The sequence below is a fragment of the Brachyistius frenatus genome, unplaced genomic scaffold (assembly GCF_029030835.1).
Source record: "Brachyistius frenatus isolate BFR_SWC_R1_liver_20210118 unplaced genomic scaffold, ASM2903083v1 Contig_175, whole genome shotgun sequence".
Taxonomy (NCBI): domain Eukaryota; kingdom Metazoa; phylum Chordata; class Actinopteri; family Embiotocidae; genus Brachyistius; species Brachyistius frenatus.
The window spans coordinates 502972-530828 of NW_027210774.1; the positions used below are offsets into that span (position 1 = coordinate 502972).

The 27857-nt window shown below is 40.5% G+C and overlaps 1 protein-coding gene across 2 annotated transcripts; it reads left to right on the forward strand.

The window, feature by feature from the left end:
- Positions 1 to 180: 180 nt before the first annotated feature.
- pals1a (protein associated with LIN7 1, MAGUK p55 family member a) lies at positions 181 to 27857 on the forward strand. Of its 2 annotated transcripts, none has more exons than XM_069717443.1 (17): positions 181 to 397; positions 9949 to 10258; positions 13030 to 13207; positions 13843 to 13943; positions 15970 to 16077; positions 17541 to 17618; positions 17990 to 18130; positions 18851 to 19012; positions 19368 to 19445; positions 21630 to 21813; positions 22067 to 22138; positions 22513 to 22584; positions 23371 to 23538; positions 23664 to 23753; positions 25479 to 25591; positions 25711 to 25821; positions 25918 to 27857. In XM_069717443.1, exons 2-17 carry the CDS (start codon positions 10082 to 10084, stop codon positions 26092 to 26094), a joined length of 2010 nt encoding a protein of 669 aa, XP_069573544.1. In that variant the 5' UTR covers positions 181 to 397; positions 9949 to 10081; the 3' UTR covers positions 26095 to 27857. The 2 variants fall into 2 exon arrangements, with proteins under 2 accessions (XP_069573544.1, XP_069573545.1); XM_069717444.1 differs by having other exon boundaries at positions 23664 to 23687.

Consider the following 27857-nt stretch of genomic DNA (forward strand, 5'->3'; position numbering starts at 1 on the left):
GCAAACGCAGCGTTCACGTGCTGCGGTCCATAAAGCAACGTGTCTGATTGGCTTAGACCAGATTCCTTTTCACCGCTGCATCCAATCAGCGTCATCGTTTCATACCGTCGGTGAACATGTCTCCCCCCCCCCCCCCCCCCCCCGTTGTCTGGAGTTGACAGTCTGAGAGGAAGAGGAAGAGGAGGAAGAGGAGGAGGAAGAAGGTCTCGCTGCTGTTGTCCGACAAAACGAGCAACAAAAGTCTTGTTAGAAAACTGAATTAGAAAAAGAAATTAATTAATTTGAACTCTTAATTGCGCCAGGTTGGATTAAATCGGACACTTTTCATTACGAGCTCCCACATTTTGTTGGATTTAGCAGTTAACGGAGGAAGGTTGGACGGCGCGGAAAACAAGAGGTGAGTTCTCCCAAGTGTTTTTATTTTATTTATTTATTTATTTCATTTATAATTATTTGTTTTTTTCCTGCTTCTGGTCTTTCTGGTCTTTTTTTTTTTGTTGTCAACAGGTTGCCGCAGGAAGAAAGCGAGCTAACTGCTAACATTAGCCTCGATAACGCCAACACGTTTGCTCATAAAAGAGCGTTTCTGTTAACGGAGGGAACAAAACAAATAAATAAATAAAAAAAGGTTCACGGCGACGGAAAGCTTTACGTTTCTACCGGAAAAATAGAATAAATAAATAAAAACTCAAGAGAATGAGCTCACGAACTCGTGAGTTTTGATAGTTTAAGAACTGGCTAACCAAAACAGACGTTTCTTCTTTTTTCTTTGAGCTAGCGTTAAGTTAGCTCGCTGTGTGAACTCCGACGTACAATACATTCATTTAAATTATTCACAGTTACACCAAAGGACTTTATTTTTTATTTATTTTTGCTGGGTTAATGTGCCGTTTTTTAATTTTTTTTTAATTTTTTTTTAATCCAGCAGCGTATTATAGTATTTTAAACCACAACATGTCGCACAATACTTCATAATAAAAAGTTGGTTTCAGCACCACCGGATGCTTAAACTCCCACTTCGATTTAAAATGTAAAGGCGGTTTCTGTCGTTGTAACAACAGGCATCATTTTTGTATTAGTGATAAAGTTGTACGTGCAGCTTTCTGGGGAATATTAGTTTCTCTTTTGTTTTACCTGCTTCCATGTTGTAAAAAGAGCAAAAACAGCCCACATGTTTTTTGTTCGAGCTTATCTCGAGAGGACGGTATGTATGTCCTCAATAGTACCGGTGTGAACCAGTACTATTGAGGACAGTGTAAATGGTCCCCCCCCCCCCCCCGAAAAAAAGTTTATTTCCTAATGTTTTCTTGTTTTATATCGCATACCAAATCCTCTTTGATTAGTCAGGAGTTTTTTTTATTTTTTATTATAAGCCTATGTTGTGTTTTTCCAGACAAACGTTTTTTTTTGTTGTTTGTTTTTTTGCTCGTATGCAAACAAGGAGGGTGAAGCAAAAACAAACAAACAAACAAAGACGCAGACACGGAGGTGTCGAGGAGGAGAAAGGCAAATGTGACTGCGTTATCGCAGTTCGCCCGTCCTTGAACGGGACAGTCGCCGAAATCACTGATGTCAGTTCTCCCCTTTGCAGCGTCATGCCCGAGGCCGTCGGTGTGGTTTCGGTGACGACACTAATGCTGCCTCGGCTGGTTTTCCGTCACACTGTCGTGGTTTCAGCCTCACACGGCTGTGTTTTGGGGCCGAGCTTCCGCCCCTCAAACAAACACGGACGCTGAATTTGGACTAAACGTGGAACCGAGTGGAGTTTTAGTGTCGGCACCTTTTCGCTGAGAAAATGTAAAAATGCTACACAAGTTCACAGAGGGAGTGTGAACTCACCTTTGACCTTTGATCGCCGGACTCTTATCAGTTCATCCGTGGTGTCAAGTGAACGTTTTTTTTGCATTTGAAATTCCCTCAAGGCCATTCTCGTGATGTCGTGTACAATGGAAAAACATAATGCCTCCGGCTGTGGCTACTGTAAGGCGTACAAACAGCGATACAAAAAAAAAAAAAGTGTAAAAATAAAACAGCATTCTTTATTATGTCAGTTTCACTGACGGATACCGGACCTGTCTTGTTAGATGAAGGTTCAAACAGGATAGTTGGAGTGAAACCATCAAGTAACGCTGTGGTTCAGGCACAGTTACCCCCTGCTGATAGGATTCAGTGGAAAACAAAAACGAGTGTGACAGGGTATTCAGTGCCTGCCGGGTTTCACAGAGGCTTCTAGTTATCGTAGCGATTGAAAATTCTTGATTTTGCGGCGACTTTTTTCATTAATTCATTTATTATTTTTTTTGCAGTAAAATTGCCGAAGGCGAGGAGAAAATGGTTTTTTTTTTTTCACAACTACCTGATAAAAGAATAATTGGTAATCACTTCCTTTTGATAATAATCACACTGCACATCACAGAAATATTTTAGTTCTAATCTTTTATTTTATTTATTTATTGAACTTAGAAAATCATGGGGCTCAAAGTTGCAAGTAAATAATAAAAGTAAAAACAAACAACGCTACAGACCGTGACTATAATATAGAATACAAAGCTACACCTGCTTTCAATGCCGTTTACTTAATATTAATTGAGCACATCCTCTGTGCACAAAAACAAGTGCAGTCTCTCCGACTTAAATTGTGCATGAAACTAATTTAACATGCGGTATTCATGATTTCATGAATATTTGTCACTAATATTGTAGCGATTGTTTGAATTTGCGTTAATTACAGTCATCACAAGATTGCAATTTCCCGAAGGGACTAGGTATCGTCCTTGAAAGTTTGTAGTATGCCATCGTGTCCATTTGAAGATCAATTATGCAATTAACCACTGGTATTTACAGATTTCACTTGTGTTTAGATGACTCTTTACAATCAAACGAATGCTAAAGGAATTGTTCTATTTAGACAACACAAACCTGATGAAAGAAGGTTTATATGAAGGGCCTTGTACGTCTTTTTTATGCGACTGTCGAATGCAGATTTGAGAGCAAAGTTCTTGCTCTGAGGGAGCAAATTGTGTGTGTGTGTATGTGTGTGTGTGTGTGTGTGTGTACACAGCCATGATTTGGGTCAAAGTAAATCCCACCAACACAAACTCCCGCCTCATCCATCTGAGTAGGTCTCGACCGCGACGTCTATTTCAGCTCGCAATTAAACGTTTTTGACTCGCAACCGACGAGGTCTGATTCTCGATCGAAAGAAACTGGTTTCATGAGCAAACATTCTCAAGTCTGTGACCAAAACTGCTTGGCAGAGTTTGCTCGCAATCCGAATGATTTCTAATTCTCAGTTTATGTGTTTTTACTCGCAAACTTGATTTCTGAGTGAGAAATTTGCTCTCAGAACGGTTAAGAACGGGAGGAGGAACGTACAGCCAGCAGACTGAAGTTAACTCACCTTCGCTGTCAGCGACACCTCTCTGAGCCGCACGTTTACGTCGTTCATCGTTTATAAACTGCCCAGTAGGACAGGAGACCGACCGACGCTCGAAAACTCTTAACCGTCCAGGTATGAGGTCACCGGTGCTATGGCAACAGGGTCAAATCTGACTTTTGCGTCCATACAGAGCGAGCTGGTGGAAGCCGCGAGGTCAGGACGGGCACGTTGGGCCACAGGCCAGTGAAATACAGAAGTCCTCTGTTCTCTGGAACGGCTCTCTTGCTCACTCTCGCTCGCTTTCTCACTCCGGTTCTCCGACCTGATTGGCGCCTGAAGTCAGGCAGCTGGCGAATCAAAATGTGTCACCAAAATCGGGGTTTGATTTTTTTTTTTTTTTATTTATTTATTTATTTTTTTTTTTACTGGGGGTTGATGTTGTCACCCGGTCAGTGTCGTCCACATCTGATGTCATCAAGATTCCTCCCCGGTCACGGCGAGTCGGTGTGGTTAATTGTAGTGTGCCGTTTGAACATTGGTTTTCAAAACTGCCTCGGCGAGCTGAAACAATGGGTTGGTTGGTTGGTCGCATAATCTGAAGTAGCTGCCTGACTTTAACACTTTAGTTTCAAGTTTAAAAATTGTAAAAACAATATGCTGTATCTAAAACAGTTTCACAAATCCCCCCACCCCACCCCCCCCTCAAAAAAAATACAAGTTTGCATAAAATGAATTGAATTATTCTAAAATAATAATTTTTGTCTATCTTATTTTATGTATACGTATTTGTCAATGTTTTCATTTTGTGTTTTCTAACTAAATGTCCCCACTGTGGGATTAATAAAGTCTTAAGTCATTTACCAACCAATTTGAGCAGGCATATACCCTACATTTCTAAAGCGAAGGGGTGGACCAAATTTGAACATGCATTCATAATTCTACAAGTATGTTTCCATGGCAACTCCTTGCAAGACTGCAAGGAGTTGCATGACTTCATAGCTGAGTACTTTTCCACCCTAAGTATATCACTGCTTTTTTTTCCCCATGACATTGACGACAGTCCGCTCATCTTTTTTTTTTTAAATTCATGACATCATAACTAACGTGAAACATTTTTAAGTTATGTCTGTGGGAGGGGGGGTGAGGAGGGAGGGTGTTGTGCTTGTGCGTGTTTTAACGCGAACCGTTAAATGCAAGATAACGGTCGACTGTGCTCCTGACGGCATTATCTATTCACGCATCGAGACAGTTTTAGTCACTCTTTGGGTCAAGTACTACTGTTTTGATTTTCAATAGTTGTTGAACAGTTCTTTTCCGTCAGATCAGTTGTCGTTTGACTATTATTCAGCTTGAGTGGTCGCAATGCATCATTATTTATTATTATATCCTGGCTGTCGGAGGATTGGGTGAATTTTTGGCACCTCAGACATTTTGGTTGGCGTCTTGAGAAATTCTATAGGCCGATTACCTTTTTTTTTTTTTTTTAGATGTTACTGGAGTAATATTTACATGTTGCGTCTATAACTGTGCTCTCTTGACTTGTACTAAGCCGATAAAAAAAAAAAAAACGTTAAATTCACTGTGGAATATTTCCCACCCGTTCATGTTTTCTTTTGTCTTCTTGCTTTCCTCTTTTAGCAGAATCTCACAGAATAAAGCTGCTTTTCTGTTTTTGTCAACATGGTGAGGAGGCAATCTTTTTTTTTTTGGTGAAATTCATTGGTATTGGCAAGTGTCAAAACTGAATAGGGGTTCTGGTTGATTTGATCCGTACAGCGTGTGCCCAGAAGATTTAAGTTGTTTGTGGGCAGAATAAAATGGGTAGTTTCAGTTAACACATTTTACAAAATTGTCATAACCTACAGTGTATTGCTTGCTTGAATCCCTCTTTTTCTGACATTTTCACTGGATGTCTTTCTACTAAAGCCCGACCAATACTAGATTTTTAGGGCAGATGCTAATACCAGTAAGAAGTACAAAAAAAAAAAAAATTCTATATAGATATTGACTGAAATGTAGTGACACAGAAATGCAATGGAAGAAGGATATTTTACAGTTTAACAGTAAACTCTTCTCTTAAAGGACATCAGTGCGTTGAAATAGTGAACGTCACTGGTAATGTAGTGATTGTAGATAATTAAAAATGTAAACTATGAAAAGAACAATTTCTAAATTATCCCCAAACATGTTTTTCTGCAATATGTTCTGTAAAAAAAAATAATAATAATTAAAAAAAAAAAGTTTTCATATTAGCACATATCGGACATCATATCTGCTGATACCGATATGTCTGTGATTGATCGATATACACTCAAAAATAAACGGAATATAGTCGGCCTATCATAAAGCATGTTGCTAAATGAACTTTAGTGTCATATCTTTATTTTGTCTTAATATCTCCTTAATTTTTGTCTTTGAGTTTTCATTTTAAGTTTAAAAAAAAAAAAAAAACTTGAAATTAGTAAGTCTGGAAACTGAAATTTAATAACATAACATTTTGGGAGTCGTGTTACTATTTTTTTTTTTGTGAGCTCCTACTCTGTAGAGATTTTTGACTTCTCCTACACACATTGAACGTGTCAATCCTTCCACTCCCCTAAGGTTTACTGGTATTTTACAGGCATTTAATTAGCATACGCGGCTCTGCAATTATTTTCTCCCATTTCTCTAAACCAGTCCATGAGGAATTACATCATTTCTCAAGTTTTGTGCTTACACGCATTGATTTCTTATTAAACTCTTCACTTTTTATTATTGTAGAGAATCAGGGAGCTGTCCACAAATCAGTTTTTCCACAATTTTGTTTAAAGTACTCGCACGTAGTGGAGCGGAGGAGATAACAGCTCTGTCCTTCTGTTTTCCAAGGAGATCAGTGGAACACATTTGGTTGTCTCCATGTTGATGACATAAACTTGAACCATTCGTATCTTCTCCGTGTTGCACTGCCTTAAGTGTTAATGCCTGAAAATCAGTTTTGTGGTATCGCTAAACTGACCTACATGCATCACAAATATTTCAGCGAGGTACACGTACAGATGACAAAAGAATATAAAAGTGCAAAAATAGGACTACAACTAAGATTTGCTTTCTTGAGTCATTGCTCAGTTTATAAAATGTCAAAAAAAAAATAATGAAAAATGACCTGCTTATTCTGAGATATGACGCCTGTTAAATGTATTATTTTTGTTCGACCAACAGATCGAAGCCCAAAACGTTCCGTTTACAATTGTTCAACGCAGAGAAAACTGCCCATTTCTTGAACTAGATAGTCTGAAATCCGGTTTTGCTTAAACGAGAGTTAAATCTGTTTCTGAAAGAGTTGAAGATTCATTTTTGTTTTGGTTGGGCTAATTGATCAACTGACTCGTGAGTTTTGCAGATGACACTTATGGGATAATACAAAACAAGTCCTCGGAGCATTTTCCCCTTAAATCTGTGACATCGCATGTTTACACATTTGTTGATATTAAATTTTATAAATTGTTTTTTTGTAACGTCGGCATGGAGATCACACATTTCGAGAAGTGGTTGATTCTATTGTCTGTCTGTCTGTCTGTCTGTCTGTCTGTCTGTCTGTCTGTCTTCGAGTTGGGGACTCATCAACTGTGTCATTCTTGTGTGCGGTGTGCAAGTCAACAGCCAAAGTCCTGTTGAAGCACGTCACTGGTGTCGGGGAATGTTTCCAGTTGCAGGTCTTCATCAGCCAAATAGAGGCTTTTCGAGTTAAACTAGAGTCAAAAGCCAAGCCACGCCTCGTCCTTTTCCCCACAACTAACGCAAAATCAGACACAACTCGGTCCAGAATCAGCGACCCTGGCTCACCTCCCAAAGGTTACCGATTCACATAACTGCCTAAAATTCATTTTAAAAGCCAACTTGATCAATGCACCTGTCTTGCAAAAGGCATTCAACCTAGTTTTAGTTTTGTTTTAAGTATAAATTGTCGTGGAGAATCCTTTACCGGGGGGGGGCAAAACGGCTTGGGTCCTCTTCACACCTTCTTCATTAAACAGTTCAGTTTTCAGAGGCTGATGCGATGCAGGTTCATTGAAAGTCAAAGGTTTCATTAGACCAAGTGTTCCCACAAGAGCAAACAAAGTGGAATTATTAAGCGCTGCCTTTATAAACCGTTCAGGTCCCATTTTCTTGTATGCACATGTCTTTCATGTGGCCTATTCACCGTAATTCAAAATGCACACCTCTCCCCGTTTACCTGCTGCAGCCTGTGTGATGACACAATAGCTTTTATCAGTTTGAGAGACTGCCTGACATGTCATGGGTAACATGCAGACCATAGTCCAGCCCTTTGTACTGCGAATTACACAAAATCAATGCTCCCCTTGCTTTCAAAAATTAAGATGGAATCAAAACTGGAGTGTAAAGACAAAGGCGAGTCCAAAAAAATGTTCAGGTACTGGATATTGAAACGCTTATCACACACTGTTTAAAAATGAGTGTTTGACAGTAATGCCATCAATTAAGATACCACCAGTTGTGTAAAGCAGTGTAACAGGCAGCCAGACAACTACATTTGTTTTTTTTTTCTTCTGCTTTGAAATGTTTTTTTCTTTAATTTGGCACAAATGCACAGTGGACAGAAACAGGCCAAAGGCTCCATTTGTGCCCTCAACTCAGTCGGAGTTGAGGGCACAAATGATCTGCTGTTGGTTTTACGGCAATGCTCACAGTCGTTTGGAAATATATACTTTTCCATCATTTTTGCAGAAATTTTATTCGTGGAAAAGTTTGTTCACTGTATATATATATATATATATATATATATATATATATATATATATATATTTACACACACACACACACACACACACACACACACACACACACACACACACACACACACACACACACACACACACACACTCCCTTCCCCCCATTAGTGGAATTTTGTTCCCAGGGCTGCCTGGCATTCCTCACTGCTGCATCATGGGACCTCCACTCTGTGTGGGTGTGGGTGTTTGGGTTAGGGGGGTGGGGGGCAAGGAGGAGGGAGGATGCACCTACTGCCCTGCTGGTGAGAGATAACATATCAAACATGTTGTTGTCATTGTGGCCCTGAAAGATAAGTCACCATCCGTCTCTCACCTTTCCCATCTTTCCATTCATCTACCTCGCTTGCCTTTTTTTTTTTGTGTGTGTGTGTGCCTCCTTGTATCTCATCCATGCACTTTTCCCTCTTACCACTTCCCTACATAGTACTGGGACCACCCAGCTGCTGACAAAGCCGTTGTCATGGTTGTGTGGTGAGTGGGGGGGGCGGTGGGGTTGTCATGATTTTGTTTTTTCTGAACTGCCGAAGAGAGAGTGAGAGACAGCACCACCAGTCAGTTATGGAGTTGGTAATCTACAACGATGACCCACACTGTCATTCAACTAGTCACTCATTTACTGCACAATTACAGTGACTGGACAGGAAGCCACACAGTCAGTTATGTAGGCTTTTTTTTTTTTTTTTTTAAATCACGATCAAGATTTATCATCAGCGTTATCTTGCTTCGCGGCTTCGAGGCTGAATCAGAAACTCGGTGGTACAAACTGTGAAGCTCAATCTATGACGGGGATCATCTCTTTGTCGACATCTCTTCGTTTGTGCTGCTTTGATTTTGATATATTTGCTTTTGAGTCCCTCGATAGAAGTGCAGTACTAAATGACTAGAATGCCCCCTTTAAAAAAAAAAAAAAAAAAGTAATATTTGCTTCAATTCAGTGCAGATCTTATTTGGGTAGTTGATAGAACTATACTCAAGTTATTTGCTGAAATTATGGGAACATGGTAAAATCAGAAGAAAAAAAAAGACTGACGCAAGAAATACAAGCAGACAAGCCATTATAAAGGTTTAAAATAACCCCCAGATAAAATTTGAGTAGAAAATGAAGGTGAATGATAAAATGATCATCCCAAATTATCCACTGGAACTATGCGATTCATTACATTTTATCCCGCTTCTGCTTTGATCTGCTGTACCTACCAAATAGGCGTGTACACGCAGGTGCAATCACTCCGTTTCACCCGGCACTTTAGTGGTGTAGATAATCTGACTACAACCCGTCTGGCTGCTCGTGTTCCCTCCCCGTGCTCTGACTTTGTTATTAAGGCGTCACTGTGTTTTTGCGTACGGCCACAATTACTCTGGAGAGTACCGTGTTATCAAGCCCAAATTGTAATAATCCAGAATTACCACTTGCAAGTAGAAACTGCCGGCTATTAACTCGAGCGCATCACGCAGGTTTGTGGTTTGCTGCAAATGTCAAACTTGACGGGTTAATCAAACTTTCACCGCTCGAATCTGAGTTTAATGTTGCGCAACAAAACACTGACCCGACCATCAAACCAGACTGTTGACGTATTTAGGAATAAACAGCCGATTGTTCTCCATTCGTGTGAAAGTTGGGTTTGTTGTACTTAAATAAACTGCACAGGCGGAGTAACAGCACCTCTTCTTATTATGTTGCCGTCTTTTAACCGATGTCGGAGGAATGATTGATGGCGATCGATACTACCGAAATTAGATCATTGACGTGAATTTCCTGCTTTCCCCCCCCCCCCACAGGTGATGGTGTCATGGCTGCCCTCTTCACCGACTTACCCTCGTAGAATTCCCGAGTGTTCAGACATAATATAACCCACCCCCTTCGTAGAAATTTACTCTAGACACACACTTTGTCACGCCACGTGTGTCAGGGATGACGACCTCCCACCTGAACGGCCATGTTACCGGGGAGGGAGGCGGAGGAGGAGATGAGGAGCAGAGGGGAGGGCAGCAGCACAGGGAAATGGCTGTTGACTGTCCGGGGGAGCTGGGTAGTCGAACGTTGCCCGTCAGACGATCTGCACAGCTGGAGAGGATACGGCAACATCAGGTACGTAAACACACACACACACACACACTTGTTACTTTACCGCTCAACTTATTTGCCCTCGGCAATACATCTCGAAAGAAGAGCACCCGATCTCGATCAGACTGATGACCCCCCGTGGGTGCACAGACCAGAATGGGAACAGACGTGTCGTGATAAAGATATCCAGACTACACCTGCATATATTTACACAACCTGAGTTCACAACAGCAGAGGTGGATTTAAATAAAGTGTATTTAAGGATTGTTAGGACCTGTCTAATATACAGTATCCCTGCCTTATCCACCGTTTTGTGTTATTGACCTTTTGCACAACTATAAACATGGCAAAGAGAAAGATCAATCATGCTTTATTAAACGTGGTACTTCAGCAATTTTGTATTGAATTTACAATTAAAATTGAAAGACCCGCTTAAGACGGATTACAAAAATAATTATCAAAATCTAAGCAGCAAAGCCTGAGATATCCAAATAAAATCTAGGAAAACTTTATCCGACAGTTCTAATACTGCAAGCCATTATTATTTCTTGTAGACCCCCCCACCCCTACCCTTACCTCACCCTCTATGAAATATCAGTTATACTGAATTTATTTCACCTTTGCATGCAGAGTCACAAGAAATGCATATATCCACATATAGCACATGACAACGATAATTACAATTCCTCTTTCCTTTATCTAACACTTTCTTTAAATATTCACATTGATTAGGAGAAGTAAATGAACCCTTAGATTGAATAAATTGCTTTGGATCAGACCTGTGCCTCTGCACAGTAGGAACCAGTAGGAACTTTGGGCCAACTGCTTCAGCTCAGTTATACACTTATCTGTGTGTGTGTGTGTGTGTGTGTGTGTGTGTGTGTGTGTGTGTGTGTGTGTGTGTGTGTGTGTGTGTGTGTGTGTGTGTGTGTGTGTGTGTGTGTGTGTGTGTGTGTGTGTGTGTGTGAACTCTCTGAACAGAATCTGTTACTGTCTGAATTTCCAAAAAGTTTCAATACTCCTTTTAGAGTGGCTGAGAATGTACTAAATTCTGTGGGCTGATGTACTTTGATGTTGAGGGTAATTGTTCTGTTGCATCACCCAATTTCTACTGAGCTTCAGCTGGCGGACAGACCACCCGACATTATCCTTTGAAAGACCTCGGCAAACAAAAAGAGGTGGTTTTCCATCGGTGAGGGTTAACTGTTCAGGCCCGGAGGTAGCCCAAAATCATGATGCTCCCTCCACCACACAGAATATACTGTAGTGTTGCATGTTCCTTTAAAAAATAAAATATATATATTTCAACTTTTCCAATTCAGTCCACAAAATATTTTCCCACTGCCATTGTGGAGTATCAGCTTGGAATTTTTAGAGGTGCAATGATGGACACCATTATCTTTGTAAGGTAGAGTCATGAACAGAGATGTTAACCAGCTCCTATAATTCCTTTACGTGTGCAGTTGTTATTTAGGAATTATTTTTTACCAACCTATTGATGACAACTTTTCAGGGGGACTAGACTTCATTTATGGACGGTCAGTCTAACCCTACATCTGAACCCCCTTCAAAGCTTTATGCAAGTCAGCAATTCATCATTCCGAGTTCCCCGTTCTTTAAATCATTGGTACACAGTTCATCCACTGATGCGCCTCGTGAAATATAAACTGAAAAATGTTTGGGTATTTGAATTTTGCTTGGTTTCCAGCGGCCTGCACCACGAAGCATGTTCAACATACCCAAGTTATCGTTTCCCATTATCTGGCTTTACCCTAAGCCTAACACACGTAAGACGCTAAGCGGTCACGCTACGGTGGTTACCGACTCGCTTAGTTAACCCAGGGTTGTCCAATCCAGCTACGAGCGCATTCACATAAAAGGGGGGCAGCGTTTGCTTCATTCAAACCAATCAACATGGACAAGTTGTACTGGCAGCAAAAGCAGGATATTGTAAAAACAGGACTTGATACGAGACAAATACGAACAAATTAAAACGCATAATCCAGGTTGAAAGCAGCACTGTTGCAGCTGCTAAATGCAGGAGGGACACAGCTGGCAAAAATAACCACAGACTGTGTGAATGTTTCAAGACTTCTCGTATCACTGCCCTATCTTTAGGGCACAAGTACATCGGACTATAATTACATTGCTTAAAATAATGTGTTGCTGAGACGTATTCTTCCAAATCAGAATCAGATTTATTGCCAAGTAAGTTTTCACATAAATGGAAATGAGATAGATAGATAGATAGATAGATAGATAGATAGATAGATAGATAGATAGAGAGAGAGAGAGAGAGAGAGAGAGAGAGAGAGAGAGAGAGAGAGAGAGAGAGAGAGAGAGATAGATAGATAGATAGATAGATAGATAGATAGATAGATAGATAATATGAAGGTGATTTAACTAAATCAATGGACTATAACAATACAATGGTGTGTGTGTGTGTGTGTGTGTGTGTGTGTGTGTGTGTGTGTGTGTGTGTGTGTGTGTGTGTGTGTGTGTGTGTGTGTGTGTGTGTGTGCGCGCGCGCGGTTATATATATATATTATATAGATATATTTGGCCAAATCACAGCAGTGCTTTACTATACTGGATTGGCTTATCTGACACAGTCTTAAAAGAGAAAATACTGTGTGTTGATCCTGGCTTTAAGGAAAGCATCTGGATACTCTCTCTGGTTAACTGTGACACGTTTTGCTAAGTGATACCACAAACATGTTTAACAGCTTCCTTGATTAAGTCAATGATCTTGCCTATGATGCATTTCATTTTGTGTGTGTGTGCGTGTGTGTTAGGAGGACCTTCGGCGTCGCAGAGAGGAGGAGGGTCGACAACTAGATCTGAACACCTCACTCAGACTCAGGAAGCTCTCTCAGAATCCCCACATCGGGATCGACAACCCCACATTCCTGCAAGACACATACATACCGCAGCAGCCAGCGCTTGGCAGCCAACACACACATGCACTGCTCGGTAAAAACACCTACACAAACACTGTTTGTAGAAAAGCAGGGAATTTCTGTCGAGATCTGAGAGGGAAATAACAGAATAAAGAGTTTGAAGTGCATCGGATCTTGATAAATATTAAAGGTAAGGGGATGGAGAAGAGGGTGGGGGGGGGAATTACGGAAAGTAAAGAGATGGGGTGAGAGAAAGCTGGTAAGAAAAAGGAATGTAAGGAAGCCATGTCTCCCCTTCAGGGAGGGAATTCCTCAGGGAGGGAGAGAAGCACATGAGAGCCTCTTGAGGATGACTTAATTAAAACTTTGTTTGTGAGGTGGCAGTGTTGACACACACACACACACACACACACACACACACACACACACACACACACACACACACACACACAAACAGAAACACACTGTATAACTTAAGTCTTGTCAAGGAAATGAAAAGCAGTCTCTCACAAACCCATTAATCTTGAGTCGGGACAAAGCAGGCTGCCTCCTGCCATCATAATCAGATCATTGGAAATAAGTGGGATTTTAGGGCTTTTTCACAGACTCATCTCTTGTGTTTGGTTTGTAAAAGTCAAGATTTGTAAGTCTTGTCAAGGTTTATTGGTGTTCATGCATGTGTGTGTGTTTTTTTTTTTTTTGTTGCAGAGTTGGAAGAGTTGCTGCTGTCACTGAAGCAGGTCCAGGGCTGCCTGTCTGACCAGCAGAGTCAAAATGACATAGAGTTGGTTCTTGCACTACTAAACAAGGTAATCTAAAGGGAATTAAATGGGAAGAGCCTTGGGGTAATTTTAATTATGGTATTTTTCAAGACTTTCTGACCTCCTGAAGTAAAAGGGATTTACAAAAAGGTCTCTTGAGTTGGCGCTTCCATGACAACAGGGGGCCTCATAAGATTCCTGGAGCTGGAGTGAATGCCGGAATATGAGGAAAGGAGGCTGCAGGCTGTCGTTGCACAAATCACTTTTGAATTGAAACTACTAAGAGGTATTCCTTTGAACTAGTATTCAATATTTTTCAATTGGATGCTTTTATTCTCCCCGCTAACAAATTATTGAGCGTCTCTCCTGGAATATAATAACGTTTGTCAGGATCAAATCTTTTCCTGCCGCCTTTTCAGGAAATTCAAAACATAGAGGAACCTAGTTTTAGTTTTGGTTTGTGGGGAATAGTTCCCGCCCTTAGTGTACAACTCTCCGATGGGCCCGGGATGTTATGGGTGGACTTCAGACTGCTGAAAGTTGTTGAATGTTTCAATGTCAAACATTTGAAAATAATAGATGCGTTCGCTTCGCCTCAAGTGTGTTGCTGTATTGTCTTTTAGGCTTTTACTCACGAAAAAGTTCTGACACCTTTAGACCAAAAACGGTCATATTGCTTTTGATTTGCTTCTATTCAACACTAAATCAGCTGAATCTTAAAACAAATGATTGTCCTCTGTCAACATCAAGCAGGCATTTTTATATCTCCAAAACAAAGCTGTTCAAAACTGCTCTCCAGGTGATTGAGCACCTTACGTTTCATCCTGTGAGTCATCCTCGTGTTGCCTTCCTTAACCATCTCTGTGATAACTGTGACTCATTTTACATGTCAGTGTGACTGGTCACGCAGCGCAGCTTACGTCAGGCACACAACTCGCGCAACGAGCGACATTCTACTCAAAACATTGCAGCTAATATTGTCGGTCAACAGGTAGTATTCACGAGCTCAGTTCAATTTACTATTTATTCAGCTTTTGTCAGTCAATGGACACCGGAGACAACCGGTTCATTTTGAAATGGGCTTCACTGAAACGGGATAAGTGATCGCGGAGACGAGTTCTACAGGACAGAAGGTTAATGGTGCCGAGATTGCAGTGCAAGACGAAATTAGATTGCGTTTAAAATGACATTAGCACAGTCGTTCTGCAAAGAGCGCTCAACTTTTGTCACAAAGCAGTGTGGAGGTCATGTGGCGATGGGACACACATGAGTGAGCATCGCTGTGATAACTGTAGAGTTCTAAAATCCTTCAGAGCATTATAAGCCGCTGTTCAGTGTTGTGGTGTCCGGTAAGTTTGCCTAAAGCAAAACACCCACACCAACGCAGCTCCTTTGTGCTAATTACCAGCCTGTGTTTGTGCCCTACTCCTTAATACGTGATGGCCACGGTGCACAATTGTGTTGTTTTCCCAACCGAGAAAGAAAAAGAGAATAATTAATATTGCTTTGCTGTTTTATCGTGGCTACGGAGCTTTACAAAAAGTGTTTAAAAAAAAAAAAAATGCTAATAGGACACAAGCACCCCAGCCTGGTAGGTTGTTGTTAGTTTCTTACGTTCTCTGTCCGTAACAACCTCTAATCTGGTAAAGGGTTAGTTCTGGAGCTCCAAGGCTGCGGTTGAGTCCTCTCGAGGTGTCGCGGGCGTGCTAGGTGTTGGTGAGGTGTTAGCGATCAATGCTCATGCTTAAAATAACCCTGTTCTTCTGTTGTTGTTGTTTTTAAGTTCTCAAAATTATGCAAATTGTTTTTTTTTAAGACTGAAACCTTGTGGACAACTAAAAAAAAAACAGCAAATGGAAAAGCTGTTATGAATTGCATATAAACAGAAACACTTGTTTTATCAGTCAGTGACGCAAAGTGAAAGACGTGTGTAAATTTCAGTGTTCGAGTATTATATTTTAATTGCAATTTGTTTTCACTCGTGCATAGTGCTCAAATGTGTGAGCTCCAGTTCAATAGAATGGATGCGACTATCTTTTTTTTTTTTTTTTTCTTTCCCCCCCACCGCATTTAGTCTGACTTCCAGTCTGCACTGAAGATTCATAATGCTGTGGCCACCAGCATGCACCGACCCTCCCCTCCATACCCGCACACACACCAGGCACTTCCACTGGCCATGGAGGTAAAACATGCTTATCCTGCTTTATTTGATTTCAGGTTCTCCTTTGTTTTTTGTTTTTACCATCCTTGTTGCATTATTGGTCATCTGACATAAGTCTAACACACACATGCACACACACACACACACACACACACACACACACACACACACACGCACAAATCACAGTGACAGTCCAGGTCAGCGAGTGTGTAATAACGAGGTTTGAGACAGAGCAGCTCTTTGTTTGGTATCAATTAGAGCTGAAACACAAATGCTTTGCAGTGTACACACACACACGCACACGCACACACACACACACACACACACACACACACACACACACACACACACACACACACACACACACACACACACACACACACACACACACACACACACAGACAGTCAGCCAACTCTGTTATTCTACTAGTAAACAAGATCCATCTAAAGCTATTGGACAGACTGATGAATTAATGTAGCTCCGGAAGGTGTTTCCATAGGTGATGACCAGATGACACCAGATTGACGATCAGCAGTTCAATCGAAGGCAAACAGCCCCGACGCTGATCAGTGCTGCAATTATTTTTCTGCCAGTGTTGACTTGGCTAGCTGTCAGAGCTATTCATGGCTCATTTCAGTGGAATCTCATTAAAAGCAGCACATTATTTCTGTTCCACGTTGGCATCTCCACCCCCTGCCCTGCATTTGACTTCAAAAAGAAAAAGCTTTGGTTCACACTGTACTCCTCGAAACACATTCCTTCTTCATTGTTAATGAAATGGAAAAGAAGAGAGGAAAAATAGAAACATCCTCAATGAGCAGGATTATTTTAAACACGGCCACCATCTTAAATTCAAGTCCAGTTCATAATTTCTTTCCTTTTATTTTTAGATTATATTCAACCAGGTTCAAATTATAAGGACATTCGATCCTGATCCGCTTTGAAATTACAGACAAGTTTCAATTTCGGTTTCTTCTCTCTTATCACAAACATTCTCACAAAAATGATTAGAGAATAGCAGAGCCCAAAAGTTGTTGCTCCAAATACGCCGTTGTTCCAGCGTGGCATCGTCTTGTTGTTGCTATTTTAAAATTCCATTGTTGTTCCTTTTGAACTTTTATTTCCACGACAGGAAAATAAAGACATGGCTACCAGATTTGAGCCATATTTAGTTCAGTTTTGAGGTGACCGAAATTGTTCTCCCAGCACATTAATAGACTCTTTTACAATGTCAGTTTCTCTGTTTCAGACCAGTTTATTCTTTCAATTTCTTCTAATCTAAGCCCGGCTTTATGTGAACTCTTAGAAATGTTGTTCCGGTGGTAAACTATTGTTATATATATATATATATACAATTTTTTTTTTCAAAATGGCTATATCATGTTTAAAATATCTGCATATGCTTCTGTGATGATAAATATTAGCAATATTATTATTCTAATAATAACACCAATGACGTCATTTGCTGTTGCCATGGTTTCAGGTCAGGAATGTCATACTGTCAAATCAGAATAAAGAGGCACTCGAGCTCCACAGCCTGCTGTTAGACACACACATCCAGGTAAAGACTCGCACACTCACATACACACACTCAGCAGTGTTTCCAGCAGTTTAGCGACATTATATTAATTTACATTAGTTTACTTGACTTACCCTTAACCATAACTACGACTAACCTGATCCTGACTCTGACCATAACCTTACCATAAACCTCTGTCTTCATCCTAAAATTGAATGGTTTACCTCATCTGGACTTAGTTTTTATCCCCACACTGTGATTGTATATATAGCTTTATGTCCCTACATGAGTCATGCAACTCCTCACACACAGAGCTTAACACAAATTCAACCAGAATCCCTTGGTGACTGATCCAGTCCTATAGCTCAGCTGTGTTTTTTTTGTGTGTTTTTTTTTTTTTTTTTTTTTTGCAGTCGTTGCTCCTGGCCCATGACAGCATAGCGGAGACAGAAATGCAGCCTGAACCGCTGCCTGCCCAAGGAGAAACATTGACCCAGTGGGGAGGAGAGACTGTCAAGATAGTTCGCATAGAAAAGGCCCAAGACATACCACTGGTAAGTTCAACGCGACACACGTGCACACGTTGTCAAGATAATAAATATAGTAACATGGAGAGCTGGCACTCGACATCAATTCTGATTTAACTTTTTATTCCACGAGCTTTTATCACCGAGTGTAAATTCTCAAAGAGGGCCAAACTTGTAGCTTTCTGTCTTTCCTCTCACTGTCAGGTTAGGTAGAAACTGGATATTTGAATACAGATTGACGAAGACGAGAAATGCTCTCAGGTCCGCCTCTATTGTCTGAAATCAATTTATTCTGGTGCCAGACTCTACACATCAAAAGATAGCACAGAATCAGCATCCTTTTACTTCCTACACGAGTCTATTATACCAAAACTGCAGCGAGGACAAGTTCATTAAGGGCCAGCCCCGGGGCCAACACAGAAAACCACTGTGAGCTCACAGTCACACCTATCGGCAATTTAGAATCACCAAATAACCCAACATGCATTGTCGCTGGACGGTGGGAGGAAGCCGGGGTACCCTGAGAAAACCCATCAAGACCATTTCATTAAAACATTATTCAGGAATTCTTCCATAACGAATGATGTCGTAACAGGGCCCTAGAAATGGCTCAAATTAGCATTCACTTCTCTTTTTTTTTTTGCCTGGTTATAGTGTACAGTAAAATATACATTGTGGATAACACAGTCATGTAGTCGAGTCCATCTTTGTCCATTATGTCACTGTACTTGTGTATGTGTTATTCAGGGAGCAACTGTTCGAAATGAAATGGAGAGTGTTGTGATCAGCCGCATTGTTCGTGGCGGAGCAGCTGAACGCAGTGGACTTCTATCCGAAGGAGATGAAATCCTGGAGATTAATGGGATAGAGATCAGAGGGAAAGATGTCAACCAGGTCTTTGACATTCTTGTAAGTACATACAGTAATTCACACAAATCGTTTATGCATCAACAGGAGCAACAAAGAGAACTAGTAGTAACTGTACACAGTCCAAATTGTGTATTATATTTTTTTCCCCTACAGATTCGTTTTCATCAACATGCTTTATTTTGGTCTAAACGGTGAAGATCAGATATATCGAGTGGATGTCTTTATATATTAGTGATGATATTACTGCTACTTTTTGTTCAATGGAGCACAGCAGCACGAGAGCAACAAGTCTCTGCAAGGCAGATGTGAGATGGAAATAATAGGCAGTGAGAGCAAACGCTCAAAACAACAGCAATAAGTGCTTCTCTTTGTGCGTGTGTTTTGTTTGTAACAGGCGGACATGCACGGCCTCCTGACCTTTGTGTTAATTCCCAGCGTGCAGGGCAAACCTCCTTCCGTCAAAGAGAGCGTGGTAAGTGTTTGAAATGATATGACAAACAAATGTTGACGACCTAGTACGGACCAGCGGTCTCCAACCTCGTTTTCCTCCGAGAGCTACTTTGACAAAATGAAAGGTTCCGAGAGCTACTCATCTTCAGTGGCGTTGATTACCACGGCTGAGCTCCTCCCAAACCAGCCGAGTCAGCTTCTTTTACGTAAACAATAACAACATCTTGTATTACAACAGCTTAAATTCAAGGGCACGTGCTTGATTTTTTTTTTTTTCTTTTTCTTTATACATTTCTTGACGTTTTCTGTCATAGAAAACAAAACAATGTTTATTACTTACTTGTCTTTATTTTATTTTCTGTCCACATATTACCGTACTACATCATTTCCCTTCACATTCCTTCGGTCTGTAATTCACATCCACGTGTTATACGGTCCGTATTTTCTACAGTTGATGAAATGAACTCTGGAGCGTTATCCACTTAAGTTCGCTCTTACGACGTCATTTAAATGCCCATCTGACAAGTCTTGTACTGCAGTTAGATTTCATGATCTATGTTTTTTTTTTTTTTTTTATCTTTACCTTGTAACTGTGAGTTCAAGTGATTCGGTTTCTCCAAAACATGTCGGGAACGCAAGATTAAGTAGCTACTTAGCATCAGACATCAGGGCGGCGTCCTCCTCCCTCGATTCCATTAAATCCTTTTCACTCAGCGGGGAAGGAAAGCGCCGAAGGATCTCTGCCCGTGCTTTAACCACCTGATGTCGGTGTGGAGGAGATCCCCGCACTCGGCAGAACATTCCTCCAGGAACAGCTTGAAGCTCCTTTGCTGCTTGGCCTCTGCTCGTATAGAGTTGATAATCTGAACAACAGGTGTCGGGACACGATGTAATCCCATGACTTTTCGCGCATAGAGCCAGTTGATGAACGACGCAGTGACAGTTCCCACATCTAGGAAAGTCTGTGCCTGCTTCGCAGTGAGCAATAAATCCTGAATTCCACTCCCCATCAGTTGTTACCGACACCAGCTTTTCAAGAGGGATCTTCTTTTCTTTTTTTTTTTTTTTTTTTTTGGGCACAAAGTAGAATTGAACAGCGTTGTTAATATCAACTCCCCTGGTTGTAGTTTTCAGTTGGAGTAAGGTAAAAAAAAAAAATTAAAATGTCTTTGTTTGTGGAAAAGTCAAAAGCTGGACTGTATCGCTGGAGTCGACCAACTCATCATACTCATCTCCTTTGCCACATCGTTAGCGCCGAGTTGGACACCAGCGAGAGGAGACACCGTTTCCGTTTTTTTACTTTTATGGTCCTTGAATTAACGTTTCAGCCACCGCAGTCATTGCCTCCTTTTACAATTTCGCTGAAGGGCTTTTTGTGCTTCGTTAGATTGTCCGCCACTTTAAGCGAAGTCTCTGTTAAGGCCTTCTCCGTCGGTTTGTTGAACAGACATTGTTGTCTTTTAAGCGCCGTTTTACTAACGTCTCCGTTACTCGAGTGCTTCCAGCCGGAAAAACGGCGTTAAACTTTGGTGTTACATCTTTTACCTACCGACACGCTCGCACCGCAAATTGGACACACACACACACACACACACACACACACGCTTGTCATTTACATTTGTGAATAAAAAAAAACAACAACTCCGTTTCTCATTCTTTGTGAAAATAGTCAACTTTTTGCCTTTAATTTGCCTGGCTACTATCCCCTGTCATTTTTCAAATCTGCTTCATGCTTGCTAGTGAGCTAATATCGGCTGATGTTACCGCGTCTCTGGCGTAACCAAACTTGACAGCAGCGAGGAAATGTTGACGGACGATTGGTTAATAAGAAATTTAACAGATTTACCAAGTGACTTTGTGTTATTAAATTTATACATTTATATAGGCGACATATTGTTTGAACCTTAAGCGAGCTACTGGGAAACATGTCACGAGCTCAGCGACGGGTTGGAGACCCCTGTTCTGGATTAAAAACGAACTTTTCCTACTTACTCATTTCCCGCCGAGGAAAACAGTTGTAAATGTTGTTTCTTTTTAATTATTCAGTGTGAAATGATGCGTCAACTCAATAAAAGCGATCTGTCCACACCTTCGTCGGGTGGAATTAAACAACAGTGAAAGTCGAAGATTTCTTCCACTAAACTGTGAAGTGAACTGAGCCCGGTCTCATCGGTCTCGCTTCTGTTTGTCGTCTTTCACTCTTCAGGTTCATGTAAAGGCACATTTTGACTACGACCCTTCAGATGACCCCTACGTGCCTTGCAGAGAGCTGGGCTTATCCTTCCAGAAAGGAGATATTCTCCACATTATCAGCCAGTCAGACCCCAACTGGTGGCAGGCTTACAGGGACGGAGATGAGGATAACCAGCCGTTAGCTGGGCTGGTACCAGGTACTGCTATCTGTCTTTGGCTGGGATCTTTGTTGTTTTTTTGTGGTTTTTTTTGTTTTTTTTTTTTTTAGTTAGGGGTTGTCTCCTGTTTTTTTTGTAAACAGTTGAAGAAAGCTTATTCAGACTCCTGTGGGCACATGCACAGGGAGTAATGGCTGTGATCAAACATGTGTTTCACTCAGCAATGTCAAATGATAACATAATATGACTCTTATATTCTCTCCCTTTTTTTTTTTTTTTTTTTTACACACAGGGAAGAGTTTCCAGCAGCAGAGAGAAGCCATGAAACAGACCATAGAAGAAGACAAGGAGCCTGAGAAGTCTGGTCAGTTCTGCCACCATCTACAATACAATCCTGTTACTGTAGATAACTTTACTAAGGTTGCAGTTAAATTAAAGGTTGTTTATTACAACCCAGTGTCACCCAATACTTTTTGCGTTACATTGCATTTACATTATGGCAAAATATGACAAGGGAAATTCAAGGTGTCCAGTTCTCCCATTGAACAAATATACAAATCTCCATTTCACCCCCCAAAAATGTGTGTATCCACCACAGCAAATACAGTATATATATATATATGACAAACACGCAGTGAAATTGGATGCCCTTCTTTTTTCTTTTCTTTTTTTCATGCCATACCATACAATAAGCCCTGATGCTGAAACGTCTGTTTTGAGTTGTCTTTTTGTTTAAAGGGAAATTGTGGTGTGCAAAGAAGAACAAGAGGAAGAGAAAGAAGCTGCTGTACAATGCTCACAGGAATGATGGTATGTCCTGTTTTCCTCTCTCTCGTCTGTGTGGCTCTCACCGAATTGTCATCACATCTAAAACATAACTTGTTGTGCATAGGCAATGCTCATACTTTTAGCAAGACATTTGCACGGATGTTTAATGGACGATACAATCTAAGAGGAAAAAAAAAAATACTTCGTTAACGTCATGTTTTTGATTGTGATGGATCAAATATTTCTCCGAGCAGTCAATACTGTATGTGTGTTTTTGTTTTACCTTACATTTTTAATAGTTGTGATCAAACAACCTGACTGTAAGAAATAAAAAGCACGTTAATTCAATGAATAATACACAAACACACACGTATACAGTGTACTAGATGCCTCAAAACAGTTTTGTTTTGCATTAGTGCGTCAATGTGTCAAAATACAATATTTTCGATTTCCAAAAATGTATCTTACACGAAATAAATTTGTCACAGAGTTTTAGAGGGTAGTCACACCAAATATTCACGTTTTATTTCTCTTCACCGTTCTGTAAAGTTAGTAGATGGTGCGGTTAGTACATAAATAAAAAATACTTGATTATGTTATTTGGCAAAAAAAAAAATTGAATGCGTCCTAAAAAAAATGTCACTTGTGCTTAAAACATTTTACACAGGAGCTGGATTCGTTTATCAGTTAAAATAGGACAAAGTAGAGACGTTACTTTTAAGTCTGAGGCCTCTGTCTCCAACTGAAATTACTGCTACTGTTTTTTTTGTGTGTGTTTCTTTTCAGACAGATTGTAACTTGTGCATTTTGGCCTCTCCTTTGTTCCAGATCTTGATAATGAGGAAATTCTCACCTACGAGGAGATGGCCCTGTACCACCAGCCGGCCAATAGAAAGCGGCCGATTGCATTGATCGGTCCAAGCGGGTGCGGGCAGGCGGAGCTCAGACAGAGACTGCTCAACAACCAAGCCGAACGGTTTGCTGGAGCCGTACCACGTAAGAATCTAACGCACGCACACACACATCGAGTACTTTATTCCATGTGTGTGGATGAAGTAACCAGTGATTCTTTTTTTTTTTTTTAATTTTATTTATTTATTTTTTTTGTACGTGTTTTGTAGACACCACGCGGAGTCGTCGGGAAGGTGAGCTGAGCGGTCGAGACTACCACTTTGTTTCTCGTCAGACTTTTGAGGCAGAATTAGCAGCCGGTAAGACTGCATTTCATATTTTTGTTTCATATTCTAACACCGTTCGGTCAGGGTCAAACATTTCCTGTTTTTCTTGCCGGAAGATTCGGATTGGCAGGTTTTACCGGGTACACTGCGTTTCGCTGTTTTGAAGTACCAACAAGTCTTCCGTGGTGTACTGACGGTAGTGGATTTTGAGAGTATTCATCTCTCAGTGAAAACATATTTTAATGATATTTATGATTTATTAAAAATCGAAAACTGAAATCTCTCATTTGACAAAAGTATTCAACCTGGATTTGGGCACGTCTTCCTGACAGATTCTCTCGGGCTCCTTCAAAATGCGTCACGTTCTCCCTACAGATGTTCTACAGGGTTTAATTCTGGGTTTGGCCCAACCGCTCACGGACAGAACAGAGACTAGTCCTGAAGCCTCTCCAATTTTGTCTTGTCTGTTTGCTTTGGGTCACTGTCGTGCTGAAAGGTGAAATAATTCAATTCAACTTTATTTACATCGCGCCAAATCACAACACGGGTTATTTCACGGCACTTAACACATTAAAGTCCTTACAGCAGAACTTTACAGCATTACACAGAGAAACTCAACTATTCAAAAAAATTCCCACATACGCTCGGAGAGAAAAACAACAACTCCTCTTTAAGGGAGAAAAAGCTCCAACAGAGGGAAGGAAAAACTCCCTCTTAGCAGGAAGAAACCTCCGACAGAACCAGGCTCAGGGGTGGGCGGAGCGTCTGCCTCCACCGGTTGGGGTGAGGGGAGAGCAGAGAGAGAAAAGGACAGCATAGAGATCCAAAACATGAACTGTTGGTGGAGGCCGACAGTCACAGAGCAGAGACGTGCAGCTCCACGACGGGACACCCGCAAGAAACAGTAACTGCGCGAGCGAGGGAATGTATGTAATGGTGAGATATGAGCGTCTAGAGAGTGAAAGAGTGAATGTATTTATCTGCATTCATCCTTTCCCCGGTTCTGACCAGTACTCCCCGTGACTGCTGCTGATAAGCAGCCCCATAGCGTGACGCTGCCGCCGCCACCAAATGGTGAGCAGTGACGGTGTTTGGAGTTCTGCCCAAATAGATAATAGGCCTCATTTACCAATATCTTCAATATCAGATTTTTTTTTCTTTCCTTCTTCTTAATAAAAACCTACCTCGGATTCCATGACGTGTTCTTAACCCGCAGATTCGCTTGCACCTGCGTTCTTAGAGAATCCCATTTAGCATAATAAAGCGTATGCCAGTGGTTTCTAATTTGCGTCGATAAAAGCCCGTACTTTCTAAATCGACTGCATACTGATAAATCGGCACCAAACCTTTCCGCTTACTTTAAATACCAATGACTCGCTGTCTTGGTCACCCGCAGTTGCAGTCCAAACTGGGAACTGCTGCCTGATGCTTCTTTTCATGGCGCAGATTTGATCGATTAAATACGAATTCATATAATGCAGGTAAAGTGCAAAGAACTGTAGCAGCGTGCGTGAGAAGACGGTGACGTAGAAGAAACGTGGATCGAAAATGTACTCATGGTGGTACTCATCTGTAGTTTCCATTTTCTGTAGCGGCATTTCGAGTTGGAGTTTTAATCGACATCCAGTGCTGCATCATTTTTTTTTTTTTTCCTTCTTTCCTGTCAGTATAAAATGCTGTTTTGCATTCAGTGTTACAAACTGAATTTTCCCTGGTGCGTTTTCTTTTTTTTTTTTGTTTTTTTTTTTTTTTGTCCAGGGAAGCTGATAGAATCCGGTGAGTTTGAGAAGAACCTGTACGGGACGAGTACAGACTCAGTGAGACAGGTCATCAACACTGGAAAAATCGGTGTGCTCTGTCTGCACACGCAGGTTGGTACATACAGAGCCTTGTCAAAAATAGTCTCATCTACAGAATGAGTGGAGAGATTGTTGGTTAAATCCCTAACGTGTGTGTGTGTGTGTGTGTGTGTGTGTGTGTGTGTGTGTAGGCTCTGAAGGTGCTGAGGAGTTCTGATCTGAAGCCCTACATCATCTTCGTAGCTCCGCCTTCCCAAGAGAGACTCCGAGCCCTATTGGCTAAAGACAACAAGAACCCCAAGGTTCCCCTTTCTGTCTATTTACGCTTGCGTGCCAGAGATAAATACCAGAGGTGTTTCTACGTGCCTTTTTTTTAAAATACGTGTTGTCGTACGCAGCCCGAGGAGTTGCGGGACATCATAGAGAAAGCCCGGGAGATGGAGCAGAGCTGCGGGCACCTGTTTGATGCCGTGATCGTGAACACGGACCAGGACAAAGCCTACAACGAACTGCTACGACTCATCAACAAACTGGACACTGAACCTCAGTGGGTGCCCTGCTCCTGGCTTCGCTGAAAACACACACACACACACACACACACACACACACACACACACACACACACACACACACACACACACACACACACACACACACACACACACACACACACACACACACAGAGTAGACACGTGGAGCCCATGGAGTGCACATTTATACAGATTTGAGAAACTGGACCGTGAAACACTCGTGTTTTTCCCACCGTGTGCTGTGGTGAGAGTCGTTACATGATATTAGGGTTGATGTTAGGAAAAAAAAACAAAAAAAAACTTCGGAGAGTTTGAGTATTTGTAAAATGATAAGAATGAGGTCGGCTGTCATAATATTATAATATAAACCTGTAACTCTCTCTGAGGAAATCACAATTTTACAAGATCTAGTCATTAATTAGAGAAGGTCAGGGTTTTTTTTTTTTTTTTGTTTTCCAAATAAAGTTGCTGTTTTACAAAAAAAAAAAAAGTCACACTATTAGAAAGTTATGGTGTTACAAGATAAATGATCATTTTATGTGGAAAAGTCATATTATGAGATACATTTACTGTTTTACTAACATAAAACACAAATGATGGTCTGGGATAATGTTGGAATTGGATAATACTACAGGAATAAATATTTTCTAGAAGACAAAAGTATTTTATTTAGAAAATTACATTTATTCAGCAAAATGGAAACCCAAGCTGTAATATTACAGGTTGGAATTTGTAAAGGATGGAATAATGAAATTGTGAGAATTTTTTTTTTTTTAATTCTACTATTAACATTGATATTTCCACATATTCATGTTTACGTGAACATGTTTCCTGGCAAAAAAGACTCCCGTTCGGATTGAAGTGTCACTTCGCTGTGACATTGGTATTATTATGATCAATTTTGTTTGATTAGTAACACCAGAAGAGTTTTACAGAGATTCTGCTTTCTGTCATTTTTTTTTTTAAAGAAAAGTCCACTGAGATCAAATGTATATTTCATTTTAATATCCTAAAATCTAAGACGTTAAGGTGCCTGTTCTTCACGTGAAAGCTGAATGTCCTCAACTTTGAGACGGAGAGTTAATATAATTTCATTATCTAAACAACATTATCTCATAATATGAAGACTTTTGCTGCTTATCTCCAACTTCAGACCTCTTTAATCACTAATGTGGCAGAATTTGTTCCCAAAATAACTGTAATTACTTGATTCTCAAAATTCTACAGCTTCTTTTCTCTAACATTAGGAATATTTCTCAACATTGCCTGACGTTTCCTCATAAAAGTACAATTTTATCTTAACATATATTTAAAAAAACATTTTTTTTTTATCACAACATGCAACATTTTATTTTGAAATCACATCTTTTTCTTGCAATATGAAATGATCCAACTGTCAACTTTCAAATTTTAGGACTCTTTTGTAAAATGGTGGCAGTTTCTCATAAAATTGCATCCTAATCATCTTTCATCAAGAAATATGTTTTACCTTCAAAATATCAAATCTGTTTAATACTCTGACTTGATTCTTAAAACATTTATTAGATTCAAGCTTTGACTTTATTTCTATAATATTAAGTTTTATATAATTACAATACAGTCGTTTATTAAAAAAAAAAAAACTTTATTCTTGAAATATTATACCCTTTTTTTCCCCTTCATAATTCCAACTTTATTCTGATAACATAAAGTCTCAGAGTTTATTGTTTCTTAGCACCAACCCTAATAACCGTTGTACTGTGCAGAGTAGACGGTGTACTCCGCACAGGAACAGCATTTTGTAGAATGTATTGACCTGTTGACACTGC